This window comes from Nilaparvata lugens, chromosome 1 (genome assembly GCF_014356525.2).
Source record: "Nilaparvata lugens isolate BPH chromosome 1, ASM1435652v1, whole genome shotgun sequence".
In the NCBI taxonomy this organism is placed as follows: domain Eukaryota; kingdom Metazoa; phylum Arthropoda; class Insecta; order Hemiptera; family Delphacidae; genus Nilaparvata; species Nilaparvata lugens.
In genome coordinates this window covers 78731368-78759275 of record NC_052504.1, presented here as the reverse complement: position 1 = coordinate 78759275, position 27908 = coordinate 78731368, and the positions used below count along the sequence as shown (strand labels likewise).

Sequence of the window (27908 nt, the reverse complement as noted above, 5' to 3'; positions counted from 1 at the left end):
CTAGAGTATCTATCTATTTTTTCATTTTAATAATAATAATAATAATAATGATAATATTGAGTTCCTGGCTGCTCAGGTCCGATGTCAGAGTTTTCAGGTCAATGCTGATCAATTTCAGGGCCTCTGACATGACTTAACGACTGCTGTTTAGGCAGCCGGGACCGACGGAATTTACGTGTTTTGATACTTGATAGTATCCATAAAACACCTTTGAAAAATATCACCAGTGAAAAGATCATTTTAGCCTGTTGCATAATGTTGCTTTAAACGGGCGAGTAGATCCTTTTTGGTGTATGGGCTGGCATTGCACTGCAGCAGGCATGAGTATTTGTCATCAAACGTCTTCTCTCGTTCCAAATCGCTCTCGGCAATTTTTTGTGTTTTGCAGAATCTTGGAGAGTTCATGAGCTCCGGTTAAAATTATGCCTTGACAGTTCCTAATCATAAATACCAGGGTGAAGAGGTGTGATACAACTCTTGAGACTGCCTTGTGGTTTAAGTGTACAGTGTACAACCCAAATACCATCAATATGCATTTTATGCCTCATTCTAAACCTCAACCTGCTATTGTATTTTTCAAAGAAATATGTAGTTGCGTCGACGGTTCTGAACCATGAAACAGAGAACAATGGAAGGGAAGTGGCAGTGGAGACTTTTATGAAAGTGAACCAAAAAGTAAGCGATAGGCACCGCGCACTATAGGCAAGAAATCTCCATGGATACCAGTCAACAAGTTCAAAATCAACTCAATTTGTGCTTTAACGGGGCCTCCTACAGTAGTTACTGTATACAGTATTCCTATATAAGGAGGTCCTGGCTTCAATCTTCAATTGCTGATTTCGAAGCAGTCAACGGAAACTATAGATTGTGGACAAACAAATCAGATGTTTAATTCAAAGTCCTGTCCTAAATGAGAAGCGTTCGAATCTGTAATTTATTTTCTACAGTTAATTTCCAAAGTTTATTTGTTTCATGATCTCAACGAATCTGACCAAAGTAGCCTACATAATAAAAAATTGAACTCCTTCCGACCGTCAACGCCTCAGCACACGTACATTACAGACATGCCTAGTATCTATCAGATTGAGCAATAGGTTCGTTCAACGTATTCTAACAAGAGATAGAAAATGTGTACTCCTCTAATATATTGAAAAGAATACATTAGAAAGTTAGTGCTGATTGATGGCAAGTTAGCAATCAACAATAGAATTACAGCAGATATAGAGGAATATGTTACTCTACTTAATATTTACCCTTATGAATAATAAAATACAACTACTAAATCAAATGCACAGCTCAATAAATTAATAGCATTCCATTATTAATTATAAAAAAATTATCAATTCTCACAGAGTTTGGATGTACCTTTCTCTAGATGGAGCTGATGCTGCATTAGAATTCAATGGAGCCCATATGCTGCAATAAGAAAATGCTGTAGCTATAAGCTCAATCAATATTTCTAACTAAGGAATGCGTAAGCCACATACATTTCTGATCATTCTCATTACTTTATTTTTCAACTAAATGATATAATTAGTAACAAACTTTATTTCTACACACATTATAACGTCAGTGGAAATGATAGGAGGACTACAGGGTAGTCGAGTCTCTTAGCTGCACCGCTTTCTAGAGTAGATAGCATGATTCAATTGCATCGCGGTATATCTGACTGATATTAATAGTTGATTCTCATTAATAATGATCAATATATATATTTCATTCGTCAAGAAAATATAATATCCATGATAAATGTTTATTCTATATTATATTTTCTTTACGAATGAATAAATTTATCATTATTGATAAGAATAAACTATTGATATCAATCAGATATACCGCGATGGCTTGAGTCATGCTATCTACTCTAGAAAGCGGTGCAGCTAAGAGACTCGACTACCCTGTAGTCCTCCTATCATTTCCACTGACGTTATAATGTGTGTAGAAATAAAGTTTGTTACTAATTATATCATTCAATTAGAAAAGTAATAAACATGATCGGAGATGTGGCTTACACATTCTTTAGTTAGAAGTATTGATTGAGCTTATAATAATAACGTTTAATAATTTTAATAAAATATGTTGGTAGTTTATTATAATTCTACTTAGTAAACACACGATTTGGCAACGTTCCAGCACTAGAAGATGATACAGCTATTTGCTGCGTCTAATGACAGTCAATGATAGCAAACCAATGTTAATCAGGTGCTGACTTTATAACGTAAACTTCACTATAGCATACTAATAAGAATGGAATTAGGATATTAGGGAGTATACAACAACAATTAATGTGCAAATTCCCAAAAGGGAAAAGAGGATCAGCGGAAAACTCCAATTATTTAAAATATTAGATTTGATTAATAATTATTATGATTCACCATCATGATTTTACAGATTATAAAGCAAAATTATGATGGAGAAAACCAATACTTTTGTTTAGATCACCCATATAATATAATGAAAAAATGTCAATACTCATTTTACTGGTGAACTACAAAATTAGAAAATACTGTATATTTTTATCCCAAAAATACTTGTATTAGAATATTAATAAAGAGGATACTATCAGAATTATTTTACGGCCTAAATTACATTCATTGAATGAAACCATTTATAGCATTATGAAAGCTTCTCAAGTTTCAAGTTCGCTGCTATAAAAGTCCATAAAATATAAGTAAAATGTATCAAAGAGTATCAATATATATTTCACTTGTTGCTCTAAGAAACCTAAATAATAATGGAATTCAATCATGAATAATATAATATTTTAGAATGAATCTGCGGACATTATGCCATTTAATAAATAATCCAGTAACAGAATTATTATGAGTCTTCTCGAGTTCACTTAGTAAAATCATAAGAGACAAGATGGCGTCTATGTTCCAAATTTCACTGTTAACTCAAGCCTATTATAGTCCTAATAGTTCTTTTTTCGTGAAGCTATGTGATGCTGTTAGTTTCTCATACTGAGCCATTCTTACACTCTCACCCAGCCAAAACAGTAGTAATCGGCTTGAAATTTGGAACATAAAAGACCTATACCATGGGATATATTCTTTTACTATATTTACTCTATTGTAATAATATTCATAAAATATGAGTACAGTAACATTCAAATGCTAACACAACGAAACTTTCCCAAATAAATTTCTCAACTTTGATGAGCCATTTGTATTTTGGTGATGAAATAATTACCTTGCCATATCAAAAGGAGAACTAATTCCTGGAACTGGCGTCGGATTCTGAAAGAATGAAAAAGGACTGTAATCAAGCTAACATTTTGAATAGAAATGATGAGGAATTGTTAAATTATTGTTTAGTGAGTTAACCTAATTAATTAAATACCATATCCTAATGCACTTATTTTCAAGGACTGTTAATAGTATTTCTTAGAAGAAAATTTTATTCTTAGAACTCTATTCGTGACTCAAATAATATATTATAGTCTTTGGTCATCGACTGGATAAATACTTCTGAGATAAATTAGTGAAAAAAACATACAAATGAGAGAGATAGAATAGATATGACTTGATTGGATGAAGACAGGTATTCAAGTAAACAGTAAATTTCAGGAACAGAAGATCAAAACTTATTATTGAATTAGCATAAATAAATAATTGAATATTACAAAACATTGAAAACATGCACGCATTTTGAGAAATAGTGCAGGATCTAGAGAGCTAAGGTGGAATTTTCACATCAAGTGAAAATTGAAAATTTTCAATTCACGTTTTTGAAGCTTTCAACAAAAATCCAACAGGATGAGACTATTGTGACCTGTGACCCTAAATCCTTGTCCCTAAATCTAAAACACATTCAATCATAATACAGATTCAACTGGAGATTTGTTCGGTTCTTTAGGACCTTAGTAGATAAATATATTACTAGAATGACCATCCAGCGGAAAGCACTGCTTGATTGTAAACTCACTTGTAAAATAACTCAACCTTTACAAACACATAAGGATTTTTCTATTCATTTTTAGCTTTGAATAAGAACATAATTTAATCAAGTGAAATTTAATAAAACATAATAATAAGATTTATAAACTACAGTTGCTTACCATTGTAGTGGCAGAGTTACTTGCAGCATTAGGCTTCTCTGGTGCGACTGCCGACTGAGCTGTAACAGATGAAATTATTATTATTATTATTAAATCAAATAAGATGTTATTCCTTTATCAAAAGAGAAAATCATATTCAGCATATTGTTCAAATCTGATAATACTTACTTACTGCCATGGCCATACATATCTAAGCAGATATTTAGCCGCACCAACAAAGCCCCTCCACCTCTCTCGATTCCCCGCGTCCTCCTCGGTTGCTCCAATTCTCTCCATATCGGCCTTCACTTGACTCCACCATTTCCGTCGTGGTCTTCCTCTCGGTCGTCGTCCTTCTGGATTTCTTTTCAACACTCGATTGAGATTGCTGTCCTCTTTTCTTCTCAAAGCATGCGCAGCCCATCTGATCCTTCTACACTTGAACTCGCACACATCTGGCTCCCTATGGAGGTCTCAAAGTTCTCTGTTGTGTCTCTTCCTCCACTCTCCTACCTCATTTATAGGTTATTTTTCTAACGACCTTATTCTCAAATACAATTGATTTCCTTTCCTCTCTTCTATCTAACTTCCATGTCTCAGCACCGTAGAGCAATATTGGACTGATAATGGTTTTATATATTTTAATTTTCGTAGTTTGTGATAACAATTTTGAGGTCATAAGTTTGTTGCATGCACAGAAACATCTGTTCGCAAGGTTTAGCCTATTCTGTATTTCTGTTACTTCTATGTTTTCTTCAGAAATGACAACGCCTGAATACTTGAAAGTGTCTACTTTTTCAAAGTACTGACCGTTCACTTGGAGAGAGAGCCTTGGTCTATGCTATCTCGATTTCTTGTGAAATGGACATATTTCGTTTTTGTATTATTTACTTTCAGTCCAATTTTCCCTGCTTCAACACTTTTGCTAATTGACTTAGGTAATCTATTTTTTCTTAATTTCATTTATTATCAAATCTGATAATAGTGAACGAAAAAAATACACGCAAGGAAATACCTTTGCGCAGGTATGAGCAGCCAAACAAGATTTACTACAGTAAAATCAACAAATTGAAAGTAGTGAAGATAAAGAATAATTATTATAGAGAAAAAAGAAGAGGAAGAATGAAACTTGATAAAATTAAATATATGAATAGCTAAGAAAAATAAGTATTTTGATAGGGCTACTTGAATTGATTAATTATTTGTAGGATATTATTCTTTAAATCAATAAAACTTTTATTAATTCCACACATTCACATTTTACATTTTCTTAATCTATTCATTGAGCTTTTCTCGTAAAAACTAACTTGTTTATTTATTTTATTAACGATGTTGCTTTTTGAATTAATCACATGTCTACTCTCATATGATGATGATAATTATTATATCATACGTCAAAATAGAATTAACATCGCTAAAATCTCATATCCTACACTCGGCCATTCTGACAAATCGGCTTGCCCTCAAGTCTTCACTAAATAAAACAAACATAAACAAAACATGTAAAATAAAACATACATAAACAAAACACACAAGATCAAACGAACGTGAACAAAACATAACACTACACTTCATGCAATACTGCTTGATAAGAATGACTTTCTTTGGTTTTCAATAGATTTCTTTTTCATTCAAACTGAATGCTTCCGATTTGACTGATTGCTATTTTTCAAAGTATGCAGCTCGCCTTTTGTTTGTCTGATGACAAAACCTTCCCAAGGTTTCCTAGATTTTACTTAGGGTATATCCTGAATTTGTTCATATCTATTTTTTCTCTTGATACGCTTTTCATCATCACTAGCTCAATCAAATTGTGATGATTCTCTCCAATCTTGCTGGTTTATAAATCTTTTCTCATCCATACGTTTTTTCTTATACGTTCATTCCGCTCATCTTCACTTATCAGATTTAGTTAAATAATTTCTTCTTCCACTATCATTTATTACAGAATTTTATTTTTTCAAACAGTCTCCAAAACACTTTTTGTCAATTCCATTCAAACCATCAATATTATCAGAGTTTGTGCCTGGATTTGCCTCAACTACACCATTTTCATTCATCATATTTCCCTCATCAGCATTCAACTTCACTTCCTCTCTTTCTAAATCTTCACGCTTATCAATTAAACCATTCCCACCAATGTTTTTCTCATCTGAATGTCTTTCAGGCCATTCCTCTGAATTTCGAGTATTCATCAATTCATACATATTCCTCATTCTATAATTACTATTCTTATCAATTTCACTTTTTTTCAATACTAGCCAATATTTCATTATTTCTTTCTAAATTTATATCTTGACTTTCTTCCATTCCTACATCTTTCTCATCTCTCCTCATTCTTTGTACACTCTTATTCCGTTCTCCAAGTTTTTCCTTTATTTCATTATTTGATTCAATTCCATATTCCTCTCTACTACTCCATCTAAGTTCCCTTTCCACCTCATCATTACCCTCTTCCTTCATCTCATCACCATTTCTAATGTGCAGATGATTGTGGGCTACAGATTTTAAACTGACATAACCATTAATACTTTCAAGTTTTTGTTTATCGATTTTCAATAATTCTCAATTGCAAGGATTTGACAAGTTATCATTGCAAGGAATTGGATCACATTGCAAGTCACACTTCTTTGACCTTACTAAATATGACATTTTTCACACAAAACTTCAGATATCCCGTTCATTTCAATCCAATCCCGGACGGGCCCCCAAAATGTAGGATATTATTCTTTAAATAAATATCCTGATACAAATCAATAAAACTTTTATTAATTTCACACATACACATTTTACATTTTCTTAATCTATTCATTGAGCTTTTCTCGTGAAAACTAACTTGTTTATTTATTTTTGACCGAGCGAAGTGAGGTCTAAGATTCAAGTCGCCGGTTTGGCATTTCTCTTAATGTTTAAATGTTTATATGTTGCGCTTTTACGGCGAAACGCGGTAATAGATTTTCATGAAATTTTACAGGTATGTTCCTTTTTTAATTGCGCGTCGACGTATATACAAGGTTTTTTGAAATTTTGCATTTCAAGGATAATATCAAAGGAAAAAGGAGCCCCCTTCATACGCCAATATTAGAGTAAAAATCTGGTGTGGCGCAATCACACAACTTTTTCTTGCCCTTATGAAAATTGATCACCTGACGCTAGTGTTCTCGCACATCTCAAGTCTACTGTTCAAAGATCCGAGTCAGCTGGTGACAGGACAATAACGCTGGAGACACACAAGGTCTGCTATCTCTTCACAGTGAATGATTTAATAGAATCAACAGTTGCCAAAAGTTTGCAAATAATCACATTTTCTCAAATTTCAAGCTTATTTTCAACTTTAGGTGAAAATGTTACTGAACATTAATTGTAGAAATTTTCATGCTTAATCTTTTCCACTTGAAATTGTTTGTTTAAATTGTAAGGACCTTACGTGCCAAATTTCAATTCATTCTGTTAATTGGGAGATGATATATCGTGTACATAGACGCACATACACTCATACACACACACACACACACACACACACATACAGACCAATACCCAAAAACCACTTTTTTGGACTCAGGGGTCCTTGAAACATATGGAAATTTAGAAATTGGGGTACCTCAATTTTTTTCGGAAAGTAATACTTTCCTTACGTAATAGGGCAAGGAAAGTAAAAAATTAAGGTACCCCAATTTCCAAATTTCTATACGTTTCAAGGTCCCCTGAGTCCAAAAAAGTGGTTTTTGGGTATTGGTCTGTATGTGTGTGTGTGTGTGTGTGTGTGTGTGTGTGTGTGTGTGTGTGTGTGTGTGTGTGTGTGTGTGTGGTGTGTGTGTGTGTGTGTGTGTGTGTGTGTGTGTGTGTGTGTGTGTGTGTGTGTGTGTGTGTGTGTGTGTGTGTGTGTGTGTGTAAGTGTATGTGCGTCTGTGTACACGATATCTCATCTCTCAATTAACGGAATGACTTGAAATTTGGAACTTAAGGTCCTTACACTATAAGGATCCGACACGAACAATTTCGATCAAATACAATTCAAGATGGCGGTTAAAATGGCAAAAATGTTGTCAAAAACAGGGTTTTTCGCGATTTTCTCGAAAACGGATCCAACGATTTTGATCAAATTTATACCTGAAATAGTCATTGATAAGCTCTGTCAACTGTCACAAGACCCATATCTGTAAAAATTTCAGGAGCACCGCCCATCTACACAAAGTTTGATTGTAGATTCCCAATTATCAGGCTTCAAATACAATTTAAACAAAAAAATTCAATTGGATAAGATTAAGCATGAAAATTTCTACAATTAATGTTCAGTAACATTTTCACCTAAAATTGAAAATAAGCTTAAAATTTGAGAAAATGTGATTATTTGCAAACTTTTGGCAACTGTTGATTCTATTAAATCATTCACTATGAAGACCTTGTGTGTCTCCAGCGTTATTGACCTGTCACCAGCTGACTCGGATCTTTGAACAGTAGACTTGAGATGTGCGAGAACACTAGCGTCAAGTGATCAATTTTCGTAACGGCAAGGAAAGTTGTGTGAGTGCGCAACACCAGATTTTTACTCTAATATTGGCGTATGAAGGGGGTTCCTTTTTCCTTTGATATTATCCTTGAAATGCAAAATTTCCAAAAACCTTGTATATACGTCGACGCGCAATTAAAAAAGGAATATACCTGTAAAATTTCATGAAAATCTTTTACCGCGTTTCGCCGTAAATGCGCAACATATAAACATTTAAACGTTAAGAGAGATGCCAAACCGTCGACTTGAATCTTAGACCTCACTTCGCTCGGTCAATTATATCAATTACTGGTACCCTCTTCATAATTCCTATGTAAACACAACTAGTTTCGAGTACTCATGCCATTTTCTATTATTTGAAACCATTGAATATAAATAATAGAGAGGTTAGTAAAAATTTTTTATTGAAAATGTTTCATGTCCCTTGGAAAGAACTGTATATAAATGTTCCACAAATACATTCATTGATTATGGAGTTAAGGGAGGAGTTAATATTAATAGAGGTAATATTAAAAATAACTGATTAAATTTCCACTTTTCATTTATTCAAACCCATACATAATTTTTGCTCTATTCTATATTGTAATTTAAAACTAATATTTAAACTCCATCATTGAGTCCAATTTCAGTAATAAACTTTTAATTAATTTAATGAAATAAATTATTCAAGGATGGGCTAAGAATAATTTCGATTTGATAATAGATTGATGAATCAACTGGATGACTGGTATCGATGAGTTCGAGATGAAGGTTGTGGATAAAGCTGTGAATTGTAGAATAAGCAGCAGATATTGTAATAGCTTAGCAAAGAGTGAAGAACAGTATGGTACGAGACAAAAATGTCATGCTTTAATCTTATCTAAAGTGAGATAAGGCAATCAATCATCGTTAGCAAATAAACATCGGAGAAAGAGCTGCTGAGCTAACCATGACTCATAGCGTACAATAAGTAGATAAAGAAACAATAGACTAATAAAAATAGAGACATTCGTTTTGGATTCATAAGACGTTCTTATTGAAGTGCAATTCCCTCTCCAGCCGATCTCCGTTCATTTATTGTGTCTATCTCCTTTCACACAAGTGTCAAACAATATAAATATACATATTTAGATCTACTATTATAAAGTTTCTATTGATACTTGCCAAATCCAGAACGTGACAATGAACTCTATTACTTTCTACATATTTAAAAAAATAGAATAACTGTAATACTGTAGCCATCTTTTATTCTTCATTTACACATGGAAACATGGAAAAATATGTATGAACTTGTTCCCTGAATACAGTCCAGCAAAGTGTCACTTAAATCCACGTAGATTAGATGTAATATTTGTTTCGAATGTACAATACACCTCTACAAAAGGGCGGTAGGATAAGGCTTCTGAGAAGGAATCGCTCAAACGAAAACTATTTTGCCATCACAACTATACAAGAAAACATTAATTTTGATTCATTGAATCTAAAAGAAGTGAAGCTAATGCCTTTGTATTACTTTTGATGAGGTACAGGCAATATTGCCTGTATATTGCATAACATCAAATTGTTAAATACAAATTTAATAACATTTCTTATCAGAGAAACTAATTTAATAATTTCCTTAGCAAGTTATAGTTGTATTGGCAGAGCAGAGGTGATGTGGTCGATTCTCATAAGGCATGAGGAGGCTGCTGTATTTTTTTCTAAAGTTGTTATCCTAGCTTCAATTGTAATTCAATAATCTAATGGGTATAGAATTTTACTTTTACATCATATAAGGTACATGTTTAGTTAAGTTCAGACGCGGTTCCCTCCCGTTTTCTTAACTGAACTACCCAACTTTTCCTAACTTCACTTTACTTATCACCCTTACTTTATTATCACCTAATACGAGTTACGCAGAATATGGGACATCCAGTAGCTTAAAACACGTTCACACTCAACTAGACATGTAAATAATGTTGGAAATATTAAATTATATTCTCTCAGCAGCCTTAATCCTAGTTTCGTGAATGAGAAAAGGAACGTTTTAACTTGATGTTTAAACTACGAAAAATTGATTATTAAACTACATTTAACGAGAAACTAGTTGAACCTTCATAAAACTCAGATGAGGTAAAACTGAGGTTTTTCGTTAATTTAATAAGTATGAATGTGACAATATCCATTTTACTATCTCACTGTTCATATTGAACAGTACAGTTTCATGGTCTCATCGAGTTCAATATTGAATTGCAAAGTAAAATATCTGCTGATGGGTGAAATGAAGCAATAGTTAATTTTTCAAACAACGGGCTCTTTATACTGAATCTTTAGATCCGGAAATATATAATGCAGATTATTCCTTCTTCCGTTGATATGAAAGATAATCATGCATTACAGTAAGTAACGTTACAGTTAACGAAACTATTTTTCTTATCGAAAGCAAATTATAATTGAGTAGACAGTTTCTTGAATTACAACTGATAAACTCTTTCATATATCAAAGAAGACAATATAAATCTAATCACATCGTAGTATTTATTGAGAAAGACCAAAGACATGCAAAGATTAAAACTCTGGTAACTAATATTTTCCTAGAAATTCTTTATGAAGATAAAAAAGTAATTGTCAGGATAACGGAATGAATGATTCGAGGATATTTCTTTTGATCAATTCCAATAATAAACCTAAGTAGTTGAATAGAAAATAATCTATCTTTAAGAAGATGTAAGAGAAGTGGTGTCAGATAATGTTTACTTTGAAGCCATGTAACATGAATAAGAACCAAAACTATCAAAGCTTAGCACATGTTTAGAGTTTAGGTAATAGTAATAATCATTAAAATGTTTTATAAACTTACAAAAATTCTTCATGAAATTCTCTACGTTCGGCTCCATTTTGAAGCAGATCTGAAAAACAAAATACAGTTTTTAATCTTGTTTCATTTGTAAGATGGCAGTTTTTATTGTAGACAAATTCAGAGCTGGAAACGGTATAACAATAGAGACGAGAATGTTCTACGAGATGAATTCTTAGATAATACCAAATTCGAATTAATACATCCTTTCTGAAAAGCTAGGATAAAATCTATGTCTATTCATGCACTGTTAAAAGTAGATAGACTGGACACAGCTAGAAAAGATAGGAAAGAAGAACTACGCACAACCATAAAATTAGATTATGAAACTGCAATTTCACAAGTGATGCAGTAAGATTTTGAAAGCATCTGCTTATTCTCTAGTTGTTCCTCTCTAAACAAAATTCTGTTTACACAAACATTGAACGTTGAAGAACTTTTCGATAAAGGGCCCTGCCAGGCCTTCCTCTTGCTTTCCAATTGAGTATTAGACCTATACAGAATGGAGTCAACAGCGATAAAAGGGACCCTAAAATAAACTATTTCGAGAAAGTTTGGAGATCTCGGTTTTCAGAGATTCGGTTTTGTTGAAAAGGCCTATTTCAATTTTAGTTTTGAACTGTCACTGTGGAAAGGTCAGGACCGGCTTGAAAGACTAGGCAACCACCTAGGGGTCCTAGGGTACAGCAAAAAATCTAGTAAAGGCAAGAATATTTCAAGAGTTTCAAATATATGTGAGCTCTGCGTTCGAAACAGATACATTAATTTTTATTCTACAATGAAAAGTGCATATTAAGAACTAAATATGATTAAATGTAATAAAACAAATGCAATGAGTTTACTTGATTTTTATATAGGTACGCAATGGATTGATCCTAAATGGCGGCACTGCATAGACTCGAGTTGGAAAGAGAACTACAGAAACTTCATGAAGAGAAATTTCATGATCAAACCACGACACACAGCTGTATTATGTAACTATTTAATATATTAAACAAAGAAATTCATTTATTTTATTCTGTTCTATTCAATTGATATTAATCGTATTGAATCAGTTTGTATTGTCATTGAGTCAGAAGACATGCTAGGCCAGCCACGGAACTCTGTATTGAAATAATTTATCACATGACCACCTTCCCATTTAAAGAAATGAATTTGGAGTAATATGAGGGACAAAAATGTTGAAGCAACAGAGTAATTTTTCATTTCAAATAAGATCCCAATGAAACCTACTGTCAAATTATTCTTTCGAAAGAAATATTTAGCTGTTTCCATAATTTTCACCACCCAACTCTGTATAATTAAAGGTTGCGGGTTTCTAAAGATTACAATACAACAGTTCATGAGCGAGTTCTCCAACCCAGGGGGGTCACAAGTTGGTTTTGCTTAGAATTAGAAGATAATATGAATAAATCCTTCATGTAGGCTATTATTTCATTTCCTGAAAACAAAAATGAAGGATACATTTGACATCTCCGATGCATCAAGTACTGCCTTTTAAATAATTTCAAGTATTTATAGATGAGTGCTTGCAGTAAGCTGTACCTCATGCCAAGATGCCAAAAGCCATATGGGAGGCAAAACTCAAAGACAAAGACAAAGTATGCTATTTCAAGTAGTGCATTAAAAATGAGGATTGATAGTGTTTTAGAAATTGAAATTGCCTCAGAAAACTGATAAGAAAAGTGAGCGGAAAACTGATTGACTTCTGGTCCTTGGGTGATGCTATTTTGTAATTGATACATATTCTGTATCAGATACACATATCAAAGCCACCGGATGGCGGTGTATAGCAGATTTTGTATCATCATCGGTATAGCGTATTATTATAATTATAGGAATAATCTCCAATTCATGCAATATCAGTATTACCAGTTACTATTGTTAGATGCTCATCTATACACTGGACTTCTTATATAGAACTACTCATGTCCTCTTGGTTAAGGATTAAAATTATTTCCTTATTTACAAAAAATATAATATTAAAGATAAAACACTTACTGATATGGGCTACTTTTTAAATTAATAAAACAAAATAAAATCTTATAGCACCCTTTATTTTTAAAAAAACTTTAAAATAGTTGAACAACTAGTTTCTAGTTGAACTCAACCTTCACTATATCGATAGTATATGTACAATCTTCCCGTCATATATTTTTAATATTATTAAAAAAATCAATCAGTTCAGCTATTGAACTGATGAATATTGAATCGATATACTATCGATATAGTGAAAGTTGAGATCTTCAACAAAAAGACAAAATTAAAAAACAAATCGAAAGTTAAAAGCAGATAACAACTAGACTAAATAAATAAATTAGATAAATATTCATTTCAGGAGTTGAACGATAAGCAAAGCTAACATTTGATTTCTCATAACTTAAATGGTTATGGAAATGATTAGAATTTCGAAACAGAATCATTAGCTTGATAAATAAATATTTGTGTGTAACATAACTTTATGTGATAAGAGTAAGATATTAAACAGAGAGGCAGATAATATGACAGACCAGTGTGAAATAAAATAACTGAAGTGGTTATAACTGAAATAGCAGTCTTGGTCTATTGTATCATTGAATACCTGGAAGTAAAACGAATTAATAATATTGGACTGCAGTATAAATTTGAGAAGGGGCAATTTTGGGCATAAGCCTGTTGTGCCTTCTCACATGAGTGTATTCTACATGACTGAATAGATAAACATCTAGCTTGAAAAGGTATAAATTAATATTATTATTTAGAATTGCACATGATGACAATGTATGAATTTATGCTCTTATGTATCTTGTTTTCTAATTTCTAGAGTTTAAATTTTGAGCTCAGGGTTTCTGTGGAAAAAGCTATAGGAAGAACATATTTTTGAAAATATTACATTGATATGTTTTAAATGATATTTGACGGCAGTGCTATCCCTCAAACAAAAATAAATATTCAATATGACTTTGCATTTAGTAGAAGGCTTAAAATTAGAAGAGAAGAGAAACCTCAGTGATCTGTTAGCCATGAGGAGCATTTCCAATTCAAAACAAGAGCCGAGTGACTCCTTTATTCAAGTGAAAACAACTTTTGAGATTGTTCAATGTGCAGCAGACTCTCATAGCCTAATTGTTACCCTGTCCAGAAAAGCATTATTATTTTATAATATTATACAGTCACGTCAGTCAATGATTTTTTGTCGGGTGAAAATCATGATTTTGAAATACGCCACCTCTGAATACCGTCCAAATATAGTTGAAGCAAAGTACTATGAAGCTGCAGGTTTATACTTATACTATACTACTTAGACTACACTTATATCTATAGTTAGGTAGGGCATCTACCTCGATAAAGGGTCAAAATTTGACCCTGACGCAGTATAGACAGCAAAAATTGAAGCAAGTAATAATTATTACTTACTTATTGCTAGCTTTACAACCTAACCCTTCAAAATCGACGACAATGTTATAGTGAGATTCACGTTTCAAAGTCAGCGTCTGATTAAGATTGATTTGCTACCCTTGTCTGTCACTAGACAAAGCAGATACAGTAACTCTATCCTTTTCTAACTACAAACCGTTGCCGAATCGTTTGTATGCTATGTAGTATATATATATATATATATATATATATTATATATATATATATATATATATATATATAATTATTAACAAAATTATGCCTAAGCCCAATTATCCCCTTTCCCATCGCCTTCTATGATGAATCGTTATGATTCAAGACATCCCTGTAAATCTATCTAATCCAGTATTGATGTTTTATTCATATCTGGATTAGATATTTTATTATATCTGAATTCATAAATGAATCATAAAAATATACATTTTCTTGATTGATGAAAAATATTTTAGATAGAACTAATTATTAACAAGAATAAAACATCAATACTGGATTAGATAGATATACAGGGATGTCTTGAATCATAACGATTCATCATAGAAGGCGATGGGAAAGGGGATAATTGGGCTTAGGCATAATTTTGTTGATTAATTAATTACATTTCTTGATTTTTAAAAACTCTCTCTCCATTTCATTTATTTGCAATACAAATGAGACTAATGTAATAACATTGGTAGATAAAATAATAAGGTAGTCCTTGTGCTATTTTTCTTCCAAATTTGTAGGTGACACAGTCCAAGATGAGGTTAGAATTTCACGTGTACAATTTTCACAAAATTCTAGTCCAAATAAACATGAAAACTATAAATTTTGAATTTAGTTGGCTTGAATTTTCTTCGTTCGCTTAGCGTTAGATTGTGCGGTCGATTGCCCGATTTTGTCTAGAACTCACATTATTTTTTCATGAATTGACGAATTTAAACAATCTACGCGTATTATACTTATTATAAATGTACTAAAAATGTTGTTGAGTTTAACTTACATTATTCTTTTACTCGGGTTTTCGGTGTATGTTTTCGTATCTCTAATCATGGCTGATAAATGTAGTACAATCTTCGACGCAAATGACGTAAAAGTCACATGTGTGGTGTGTAAGGCCAGGCACACACCAGTTAGTCAATACAAGACAAGACATGATCAGACACAATACTTCTTATAGTTGCTTATGAAGCTGCACACACCGATTAGACATTGCAATTAGAAATGTCTTCATCAGCAACTATGTGAAGTATTGTGACTAAACTTGTCTGATCATGTCTTGTCTTGTCTTGACTTGACTAACTGTTGTGTGCCAAGCCTAAGGGTGTCTTTCATACAACGTGCACTCAATCAAAGTGCGACCGAAGTGCGGTGCGGATGGGACGACGATGATGAGTGCTCTATTCGGGACGCTATGACAAGAATTGAAACCAATATTTAAACAGAAACACAAATGGAAGAATAGATAAAGTTTTGGAATTAGTTCTCTTCAGCAGGAGTTGAATGAACTGCAAGAAAGCAAAGGAGAAACTTCAATCAAGGTGAAGCGAGTTGGAGCAAGCCAAAGACGGTTATCAAGTAAGATAAGATACCTCAAAATCAGACTACATCACACTGAACAGTAGGCCTACTTACGTTCAGCAAACATTGAAATTGTAGGACTTCCCTCGACTACTGGCGAAAATATAAATAGCTGCCTCCAGTAACAATAATTGAATTATCAGTGATGTGACGAGAAAAAGAAATTAAATTGAAGAGAAAGAAATTACTGTGCGAAAGCTTAAATAGCCAATCTATTTCTAAGATTACTTATTCCTATATTTAAATGATATATATATTATGTTTTACACAATACACCAATAGTATTCCAGCTTTCAAACATAGAAAATATATTTACTGATTTTTGCAACTAATATATTTTTAGAACTTGATTTATTCAATACGTAAGATCAATGTGATTATTCGTCGTCTTAATTGATTATTCACTCAATTCTTACAACCCATCGTAATTATATTGCGACAGTATTAGCTTATTTTATTCAAATTTATATTATCTTCTTCAACATTGTAGTCGCATATTTTGCAATATGGAAACTCAACTCTAATGCAAAATGAAAGTGGAAATATTCTTAACAGTTTTTTCCTTCTCCCAGTGAACTATTCGGTAAAAGATAAGGCTGAATTATTACAGGAATATAATTCTTCATTTTTATTGTCAATTAAGATGGTTCAACGTAGGCTACTTATTGAGTACAATTTCTGGTGAGAAAAAGGGCTATAATCATCAAGGAACGACTATCACAGTGGTTTTCCTTGATCTGTGGATAACAGATGTGCTTCTTATCTCTTGATAATTAATCATTTTTCATTGTTACAGCATATAATTTTTCAATTTAAAATTTTACCTAACGTTGAATAAAGATAACTATATTGATAATCTAATTGGAGATGCAATTGAGGCAATTTAGTAAACAGAATATAAGCTATATAAATATAAAAATAAATTTATACATTTTATTTGGAAATTGCAATTTACGAAACAAAAGTTGTATGCTCTTTGTTAATATTGTTGACTGGGAAACTTCTAGGACATAGTACATGATAAACTAAATGCTCTCAGTATTTTTTTCACAAAAAAACTTTGATAAAAACGAAACATAAATTCTAAATCTATTAAGTATTTCTCAGGTTAGGTATTCATTTCTTTCTTCTTTCTATTAGTGTCCAATAATTGAGCAGTTGGCTAGGTGGCCTGTGCGCAGTCGAAGGAGGTTCAGTAGGATAATTGATGACGACGATTCATCATAATGTAAATTTAGGTTTGTATTTTTAATAATTTTTGGTTCTTCAAATTTGTAGATATCAAGAGTAGGCCTATAGTTTAACAAGGAATCCAATAAACCAGTCTAAAGTCATTTACTTATAGGTTACAGTTATTGATGTAATTAAATGAAATTAAACACTGAAATGGTTTTTCAAAAGCTAGAATTGTTCATTTTTCTAAGGATTTTTTTAACAAAAAGGTTCTATGGAACGCCCCCTTCAAAGAGTGGATGTTCCGCTACCTAGTGACCTAGGGAGATAAAAAGCACAGTCCATAGTCAATACATTACAAATTTCATTAAAATTATTTTTTTGTAGAACAGTGAAATAATACTTTCAGAATCTTTATGAAAAATTCCATGGAACAAGTTAAGTTTTTGAAAAGTTCATGGAATATTATTGTAGAAAGAACTTCAAAGTTAAACAAGGTGCAAAAAACCTTCACTAAGGACCACATTTTCTTATAATAACAATACAATTCGAATTCTTGAATAAATTCTGAAATCAAGTCTGCTCATTGCTAACCTAACAAAGTCTGACCAAATCTTACTGAGGTTCACCTAAGCAAGCCTAACTTAACCTGATCTAAACTTTCCTAGCCAGTCCTAACCTTACCTTATCTAACCTAACCTTCTCCTCACCTAACCAGCCAACTTGAACTAACAAAGCAAAAATCAACCTGCTTTTGCCCAACCCAACATACCCTATCAAAAAAAACCCCTAACTCAACCCAACAAAAAAACATAACCTAACCAAACAATGAAACCCTAGCCCCCGGTGGGTTGGGGGAGCTTTGAGTCAAGCATCGTAGTACTCAAGAATTTGTTGAAAACCAGAATACACCCACAGTATCTCTGCTTGTCGTAGGAGGCGACTAAAAGGGACCCCCTTCCCAAAGCCCTTCTTCTCTTTCTTGATATGCTTTGGAACTTTTCATTTATAGAATGGAACTTTTCTCATTGACTTGGCTTTGTGCCATTCTTCATTTCTTTTTCTATCTGTCGGCCTTCCTTGGCCATATTCTTACTTCTTCTTAGACCAACCCAAAGTGTTATGTGGACCTTGCTGATGGGTGGCACTTTTATATGGTGTATCTAACGGTGCCTGCAGGATACCAGGCGCCCTCCTGTAGTATTTAGCCTTGCCTGGATATGCGGGGCTCTGTCTGGGTTGACTCCACTTTCCTAGCTGTTTGTGGAAACCACATGAACAAACCAAACCCCAAGGCAACTCCAGAAGTTGCCTAGCCTTCAAACCCACTGGATCTGCTCCATCAGGGCAGGTTCCTTAATCTGAAATGGGTGCTTCAGGAACACAGGAGGTTCCGTTGCACTCTTATGTAGAGGCTATCAACTTTGAGAAGGCTTCTACTGATCACGACATGTATGATACGTAAGCTCAATCACATCATCCCAACTGGAGAGGAAGGATGAGCTTCTCAGACCACTGCTCAAAGAAGGACAAAAATTCACGCGGACAAAAGAAGGACAAAAAACGTGTTGGGAGGCTTTTGACCCTGAAAAGTTTCGGAGGGGAAAAAAGAAAAACCCAAGAGACCAGAGATTGGTGAAACTTCAGACACAAATGTTGGTCAAGAGGCTGAGTCGAGAGTGACCGGGTGCCCTAGAGGCAATTTGGCGAACCCTCCTTCAGCGGAAGGACCTACAAAAAAGCCAGGAGTGGAACTCACGTAGGTCACGAGTTTGTCAGTGGAGAGACCACTCAAAGAAGGGCGGCCATTCAGACAAAACTTCTTGGGAGAGGTAAGGCTTTTGACCCAGCAAAGTTTTGGAAGGGCAAAAAGAAAAAACCAAGAGATCAGAAATGGGTGAGACTTCAGGCACAAATGTGTGTCAAGAGGCTGAGTCAAGGGTAGCCAGACGCCCTAGAGGCAACTTGGCGACCCTTTCCTCAGCGGAAGGACCTTCAAAGAAGGCCAGGAGTGGAACTCACGTAAGTTACGAGAACCAATCATATCACACTGGATTGCGACAAAGCAACCAGGTGATGAATGGGAAGTTAGCATAGGGAAAAATTCCCGATAAGGCTTTTTATCAGTCTTCATCAAATTAGGCTTAATTAGGTTACATTAAACTTTGGTACATAGGTAAGGTTGTTCTAGCATTAGTTCCACTAACCCTTTTCACGCAAAAACACTTTACCTTTTTCAGATGTCTTATCAACAAAATTTTATAATTTGTCTTTTGAATAATTATTCATTGAAACCTACATAAGACTCTTGACAATTCTAGAACCCACTAAAGTTACCACTTACCAAACGTTGGAAAAAATTATTTTCATTTTAAGAAAATCTAGATTGAAATGAAATTTAAAAAAAAAACATAAGAAAGAAGATCAGAATTAAAGTTTTGTGCATCCACTCTTAAATAAGTAATCAAATAGCCTAGGTGGAGGACGAAATCTTTATCATCAAACCCGATGAGTGATACAGCGTGCTTTACTTTTGAGCATTAGCATAGAATAACAACTTTAGTTAGTTTTCTGTATTAACCCATTGTATCAGTAAAAAGATTGTAGGTTAGGCAAATTTTTATATTTGTTAGTAATATTTAATTAGTTAATTTACAGTACGGTACTCAAACATTCTAACTTTTAGGTTACCGTACAGTATTATCTGCAATGTTTTGCAACCGTTTCTTGCTTGTAAAGTTGATAGTAGAGTTTGTTTAGAACAATGAGTATTACGGACGTTTGAAAAAATTAAAACAAGTATGACATTTTGAATAACCATCACAAAGTAAAATATCTCATACATAATGTGAATTTGTCTGCACATAAAAATTAATAGACAGTCCAACAGTAAGCCAAGTCAAGTAGGCTATTAGTAATAAATTAAAAACAGACATTTTATCCATCTGAATCTTGGGTTATTTAATAATATCATTTCATGTCTTTAAAACAAAATTTAAATTTGATAAACAATTATGTTTATTGATGAATGTATTAAGTTAACTAGAAATGTTCAAGGCTTACTTGAAGAGTACTTACAAGGCCAAAAAGATGCCGGTTCAACTCAACTTCTTAAATTTTGCACGTGCAGAATATCATTATCGTATCTCCAATTCTTTGTACTCCTCTTTTTTGGCTTTAGAATTTTTTAAATCTGAATCTGAACTGAAGCACTTAATTCTGGAAACAAGTGGAATTTTTCACAAAAAGTCCTGAATCCTGAACAAACATGAACAAACAATACTGCCAGTTGCCAGACCTTATCGAGAAAAATTTTCCTACAAAAATACAAACAACAATGCACACAATACCAACCTATGAAAAATCCACTATGCTTGTGCTCAAAGAAGGAAGCTCATTCTGCAACAGTAGAAACATCAATGCCGTAGAACACACAAAATAAAATTAATCGGTTCTACGTCGTGAATGTTAGCCGGATATTGAAGTTCTTGAAAGATTACACACATCAAGTGAGATTAAAGTAAGACTCAAATTAACACCGTTATCCTTGTCTGTCATTGGATAAAGCGAATAGCTCTTACTTTTTTCAACTGCAAATTATTGCCTAATCTGTTGTGAACTATATAAAAATATAATTAACTATGGTACCAAAATATTCAATCTCAATCATCATTAGGTCTACATCATGAAAAAGCATATTTTCTTGAATACTTGATATAATAATAGTTCATGATTATTTCTAAGAAAATTTAGAATTTTGTTTCTGAATGGCAATATGCCAGTAATATTAAAATATGTTATATCAATGTCATTCCAGAGTATATATTTTAGAACTATGTTTAAACTTATAAATAATATTTAATGGAAAGAGGAGTGGATTGTATATTAATATGATTATTAAGAAGAAAATTTAGGATTTTGTTTCTAAATAATTTAGAATTTTGTTTCTGAATGGCAATATGCCAGTAATATTGAAAATATGTTATATCAATGTCATTTAAGCTAGTAATATTAAAAATATATTTATTTTATATCAATATCATTCCATAGTATATATATTTTAAAACTATATTTAAACTTATGAATAATATTTAATGGAAATAGGAGTGGATTGTAGAAGTGGTCATCCTTATAATTTATAATGTGAATTGCAGATCACAACTTATGTTATCAATTTTAAAGCTTATCAAAGCTGCAATGTAACAGGGAAAGATTCTCACCTGTGTTCAATCATTCAAATTTTATTCAAATTATACTTATCTAATTGAGTAAACTAGTAATAATTTTAAGAAAGAGATTCATGAGAGAATAAATATCAAGCGACACTGGAAAGCTTGGTTTTGGAAGGTTGGAGTTTAAGTTCAAGGGTGTATGCACCGAGAGAGCGGTCGGACGTTCCAGGTTCCAGCGGTATCAAAAGGATAGAGTATAGTACATAATTGACCGAGTGAAGTGAGGTCTAAGATTCAAGTTGACGGTTTGGCATTTCTCTTAATATTTGAATGTTTATATGTTGCGCATTTACGGCGAAACGCGGTAATAGATTTTAATGAAATTTGACAGGTATGTTCCTTTTTTAATTGCGCGTTGATATATATACAAGGTTTTTGGAAATTTGCATTTCAAGGATAATATAAAAGGAAAAAGGAGCCTCCTTCATACGCCAATTTTAGAGTAAAAATCAGACTACTGAATTATTATTCATCATAAATCAGCTGACAAGTGATTACACAGATGTGTGGAGAAGCCATTCTATATTGCTGTATTTCCATAAGGACTATAGTTTCAATCAGGTACTTGTGAATGAGAATACTGCGTGAGGTCTACTGTTCACAGAACTACTAGTATAGAAATATATTTATCGCTTTATCCTCTTTATATCTCTATCGCTCTTTGTAAACACAATCCCAACAGAAAATTCACCGCGGGAGCCAAAGAAGGACAAAAAACGTGTTGGGAGGCTTTTGACCCTGAAAAGTTTCGGAGGGGAAAAAGAAAAACCCAAGAGACCAGAGATTGGTGAAACTTCAGACACAAATGTTGGTCAAGAGGCTGAGTCGAGAGTGACCGGGTGCCCTAGAGGCAATTTGGCGAACCCTCCTTCAGCGGAAGGACCTTCAAAGAAGGCCAGGAGTGGAACTCACGTAGGTCACGAGTTTGTCAGTGGAGAGACCACTCAAAGAAGGGCGGCCATTCAGACAAAACTTCTTGGGAGAGGTAAGGCTTTTGACCCAGCAAAGTTTTGGAAGGGCAAAAAGAAAAAACCAAGAGATCAGAAATGGGTGAGACTTCAGGCACAAATGTGTGTCAAGAGGCTGAGTCAAGGGTAGCCAGACGCCCTAGAGGCAACTTGGCGACCCTTTCCTCAGCGGAAGGACCTTCAAAGAAGGCCAGGAGTGGAACTCACGTAAGTTACGAGAACCAATCAGTCTTAAAAGACTGCCAATCATATCACACTGGATTGCGACAAAGCAACCAGGTGATGAATGGGAAGTTAGCATAGGGAAAAATTCCCGATAAGGCTTTTTATCAGTCTTCATCAAATTAGGCTTAATTAGGTTACATTAAACTTTGGTACATAGGTAAGGTTGTTCTAGCATTAGTTCCACTAACCCTTTTCACGCAAAAACACTTTACCTTTTTCAGATGTCTTATCAACAAAATTTTATAATTTGTCTTTTGAATAATTATTCATTGAAACCTACATAAGACTCTTGACAATTCTAGAACCCACTAAAGTTACCACTTACCAAACGTTGGAAAAAATTATTTTCATTTTAAGAAAATCTAGATTGAAATGAAATTTAAAAAAAAACATAAGAAAGAAGATCAGAATTAAAGTTTTGTGCATCCACTCTTAAATAAGTAATCAAATAGCCTAGGTGGAGGACGAAATCTTTATCATCAAACCCGATGAGTGATACAGCGTGCTTTACTTTTGAGCATTAGCATAGAATAACAACTTTAGTTAGTTTTCTGTATTAACCCATTGTATCAGTAAAAAGATTGTAGGTTAGGCAAATTTTTATATTTGTTAGTAATATTTAATTAGTTAATTTACAGTACGGTACTCAAAACATTCTAACTTTTAGGTTACCGTACAGTATTATCTGCAATGTTTTGCAACCGTTTCTTGCTTGTAAAGTTGATAGTAGAGTTTGTTTAGAACAATGAGTATTACGGACGTTTGAAAAAATTAAAACAAGTATGACATTTTGAATAACCATCACAAAGTAAAATATCTCATACATAATGTGAATTTGTCTGCACATAAAAATTAATAGACAGTCTAACAGTAAGCCAAGTCAAGTAGGCTATTAGTAATAAATTAAAAACAGACATTTTATCCATCTGAATCTTTGGGTTATTTAATAATATCATTTCATGTCTTTAAAACAAAATTTAAATTTGATAAACAATTATGTTTATTGATGAATGTATTAAGTTAACTAGAAATGTTCAAGGCTTACTTGAAGAGTACTTACAAGGCCAAAAAGATGCCGGTTCAACTCAACTTCTTAAATTTTGCACGTGCAGAATATCATTATCGTATCTCCAATTCTTTGTACTCCTCTTTTTTTGGCTTTAGAATTTTTTAAATCTGAATCTGAACTGAAGCACTTAATTCTGGAAACAAGTGGAATTTTTCACAAGAAGTCCTGAATCCTGAACAAACATGAACAAACAATACTGCCAGTTGCCAGACCTTATCGAGAAAAATTTTCCTACAAAAATACAAACAACAATGCACACAATACCAACCTATGAAAAATCCACTATGCTTGTGCTCAAAGAAGGAAGCTCATTCTGCAACAGTAGAAACATCAATGCCGTAGAACACACAAAATAAAATTAATCGGTTCTACGTCGTGAATGTTAGCCGGATATTGAAGTTCTTGAAAGATTACACACATCAAGTGAGATTAAAGTAAGACTCAAATTAACACCGTTATCCTTGTCTGTCATTGGATAAAGCGAATAGCTCTTACTTTTTTCAACTGCAAATTATTGCCTAATCTGTTGTGAACTATATAAAAATATAATTAACTATGGTACCAAAATATTCAATCTCAATCATCATTAGGTCTACATCATGAAAAAGCATATTTTCTTGAATACTTGATATAATAATAGTTCATGATTATTTCTAAGAAAATTTAGAATTTTGTTTCTGAATGGCAATATGCCAGTAATATTAAAAATATGTTATATCAATGTCATTCCAGAGTATATATTTTAGAACTATGTTTAAACTTATAAATAATATTTAATGGAAAGAGGAGTGGATTGTATATTAATATGATTATTAAGAAGAAAATTTAGGATTTTGTTTCTAAATAATTTAGAATTTTGTTTCTGAATGGCAATATGCCAGTAATATTGAAAATATGTTATATCAATGTCATTTAAGCTAGTAATATTAAAAATATATTTATTTTATATCAATATCATTCCATAGTATATATATTTTAAAACTATATTTAAACTTATGAATAATATTTAATGGAAATAGGAGTGGATTGTAGAAGTGGTCATCCTTATAATTTATAATGTGAATTGCAGATCACAACTTATGTTATCAATTTTAAAGCTTATCAAAGCTGCAATGTAACAGGGAAAGATTCTCACCTGTGTTCAATCATTCAAATTTTATTCAAATTATACTTATCTAATTGAGTAAACTAGTAATAATTTTAAGAAAGAGATTCATGAGAGAATAAATATCAAGCGACACTGGAAAGCTTGGTTTTGGAAGGTTGGAGTTTAAGTTCAAGGGTGTATGCACCGAGAGAGCGGTCGGACGTTCCAGGTTCCAGCGGTATCAAAAGGATAGAGTATAGTACATAATTGACCGAGTGAAGTGAGGTCTAAGATTCAAGTTGACGGTTTGGCATTTCTCTTAATATTTGAATGTTTATATGTTGCGCATTTACGGCGAAACGCGGTAATAGATTTTAATGAAATTTGACAGGTATGTTCCTTTTTTAATTGCGCGTTGATATATATACAAGGTTTTTGGAAATTTTGCATTTCAAGGATAATATAAAAGGAAAAAGGAGCCTCCTTCATACGCCAATTTTAGAGTAAAAATCAGACTACTGAATTATTATTCATCATAAATCAGCTGACAAGTGATTACACAGATGTGTGGAGAAGCCATTCTATATTGCTGTATTTCCATAAGGACTATAGTTTCAATCAGGTACTTGAGAATGAGAATACTGCGTGAGGTCTACTGTTCACAGAACTACTAGTATAGAAATATATTTATCGCTTTATCCTCTTTATATCTCTATCGCTCTTTGTAAACACACATTGTGAAGTAGCGAACAACTTGTACCTTTTATCTACGATCTAATCGAGAAATTCCAATTGAATGAGAATCAGTATGGAGAGATTAAAACTAGAGTCTTATCAAGGTATTGAGCTTCCTCTTTATAGAAGTTTCTTATTGTGATGATGACCGATGATTGGGCGTGAGAGCAGCAAAGTCAGTGACCACTAAACACATTACCCAGCGGGATTTTTTCAAAACAGAAATCCGAAACCGAATCACACTCTACCACGTCAGTGAGCAGAGTAGGAATCTGAATCATAATAGGAAACTTTTGAGGCAGAGCCTCCTATATCTATATGGTGTCCCTACTTGAGGTGACTCGTGTTTATCTTTCATTGACCCAATATTTTCCTTTTCGGTCAGCAAAAAAATTAAATAAAAAATAGTACCAATTGATTATCAAGTAGTAGGGCATTATATTCCGAACCACATTGAACGTTTATCCTCAATTCTCTTTCACTCGATCAAAATCACCTTCGGGTTTTGCTTGAGAGTGGTCATAGAAAAAACAGTGTATTCAACTTATTCTATGACCACTCACAAGCAAAGTTAGCAAAGTACCCTATAACAAACTGGAAGCATGACGAATTAAAAACTGGACAAACTGAAAACTTGAAGAATGAAGAATATAGGCCTATAATCATCCTCGATAAATTAATAATCTAAATGCAAAATTTCAAGTTAAACAGTCCAGTATACATACCGGTACTGTAGTTCAGACGTGATGCGACATTCGTGAATTTCCAATACCGTACGTGTAAAAGACAGTTCTTTCCTATCTTATAGGCCTACTCGTATTATAGATATAATAATAGACGTCAGTAATTTATTGTTTTCATCCTCTGACCTATTTTGTCTTCTCATTGAAAAATATTGACAATATCACTAAAATATATTTCATATTTTTCACTAAAAATACTTTGTGGGTGATGTTTTCTGCAACGAAATCAAACTGAATGACTCATTGGTATAAGGACACCAACATTGTAACTGACTTTGTGTACTGGTAGTTTGAACAATTTAAAGCAGCTACTATACATTGTCACGTTACTTTTGGTGGAATAACGCTTAGCCTCTTGCTTGGCGTCAATCGGTAGAGCATGAGAGTAATTTTAATAATTATAAAATCTGGTCGTGGTTTTTCTAGGATATAATCTCATTAAAATCTTCATAGGCTCAGATATGAGCTTTCACAATAATATAATACTGATAATCTATATCATATAATATCCTATATATCCTATAGTATTGAGGAATAAAATGAATAGTGAACTTACACCATAAAAAATTTGATACATATATTAACAAATATCTCAAAAAATAAATCAAAACAAAAATATATAGAGCGACAGAAAATATTATATAATAAAACAAGAAACGAAATCAATAAAATATCACAGATTAATACTATTTTTTGAGTTCTATAGCACGAAACTCTACCGTGTGCTTTCACTTCATGATCATATGCATTTATCTGCATGTAGCTTTGACATCAACTTGCTGATGCTTGTCGATTTGGATAATTCTATTTCATAGATAAACTTCTCAAATCAGAGCATGATAAATTGACAAATCAATAATCAAAATATATATTAATTTCTATAGTTTCTAATAAATTTCTAATATATCTCAGGGTGCAAGATTCGGCACCTGACGGAAATAGATAGATCAATTTATCTAATGAATCAGAGCTACATTATATTATCGCAAATAATATTATAAAAATTAATGATCATATGAACATTTGTATTATCAGCTTAGAACTTAGTATTCTTTTGATTGGTGTATCTTTTGATATATGAATTGACTCGTTACTATCCAATAAAATATCTCTTATCCCATCTTTAAACTTGCGCAAGTGTTTTTACCAATTTCTTAATTTTTAAAACCCTTTCGACGAGCTAGCTTTGATTTCTTATTTCATTTCGAAGCACTGAGGGCGCCCCATCACTATTTCAAATATTATTCACTTACGTGCTGGATTTTCTATGAGCTGCTGATGGCGATCCAAACTCCTGGTGGTCCTGGATTATTGGTGGCCGAAGTCATCTCTTCCAAGGGATTGAACATATTTAAATGA

The 27908-nt window shown here is 33.0% G+C and overlaps 1 protein-coding gene across 6 annotated transcripts in view; it reads right to left on the bottom strand.

Annotated features, from left to right (window-relative positions):
- LOC111054505 (nucleolar protein dao-5-like) overlaps positions 1-27836 on the bottom strand; it is a 42167-nt gene extending 14331 nt beyond the window's left edge. The window contains exons 1-6 of one of the 6 annotated variants that reach the window (XM_039444292.1): positions 20569-20780; positions 14067-14068; positions 11368-11416; positions 4061-4119; positions 3193-3239; positions 1366-1416 (exon numbers count right to left, since the gene is read on the bottom strand). In XM_039444292.1, the coding sequence (XP_039300226.1) occupies positions 1366-1416; positions 3193-3239; positions 4061-4119; positions 11368-11404 (194 nt within the window). In that variant the 5' untranslated portion in view covers positions 11405-11416; positions 14067-14068; positions 20569-20780. Of the gene's footprint in view, positions 1-1365; positions 1417-3192; positions 3240-4060; positions 4120-11367; positions 11417-14066; positions 14069-15739; positions 15759-20568; positions 20812-23975; positions 24233-27802 lie in introns of those variants that run through there. The other 5 variants (XM_039444287.1, XM_039444278.1, XM_039444271.1 and 2 more) reach the window with 5 other exon arrangements.
- Between the last annotated feature and the right edge of the window lie 72 nt (positions 27837-27908).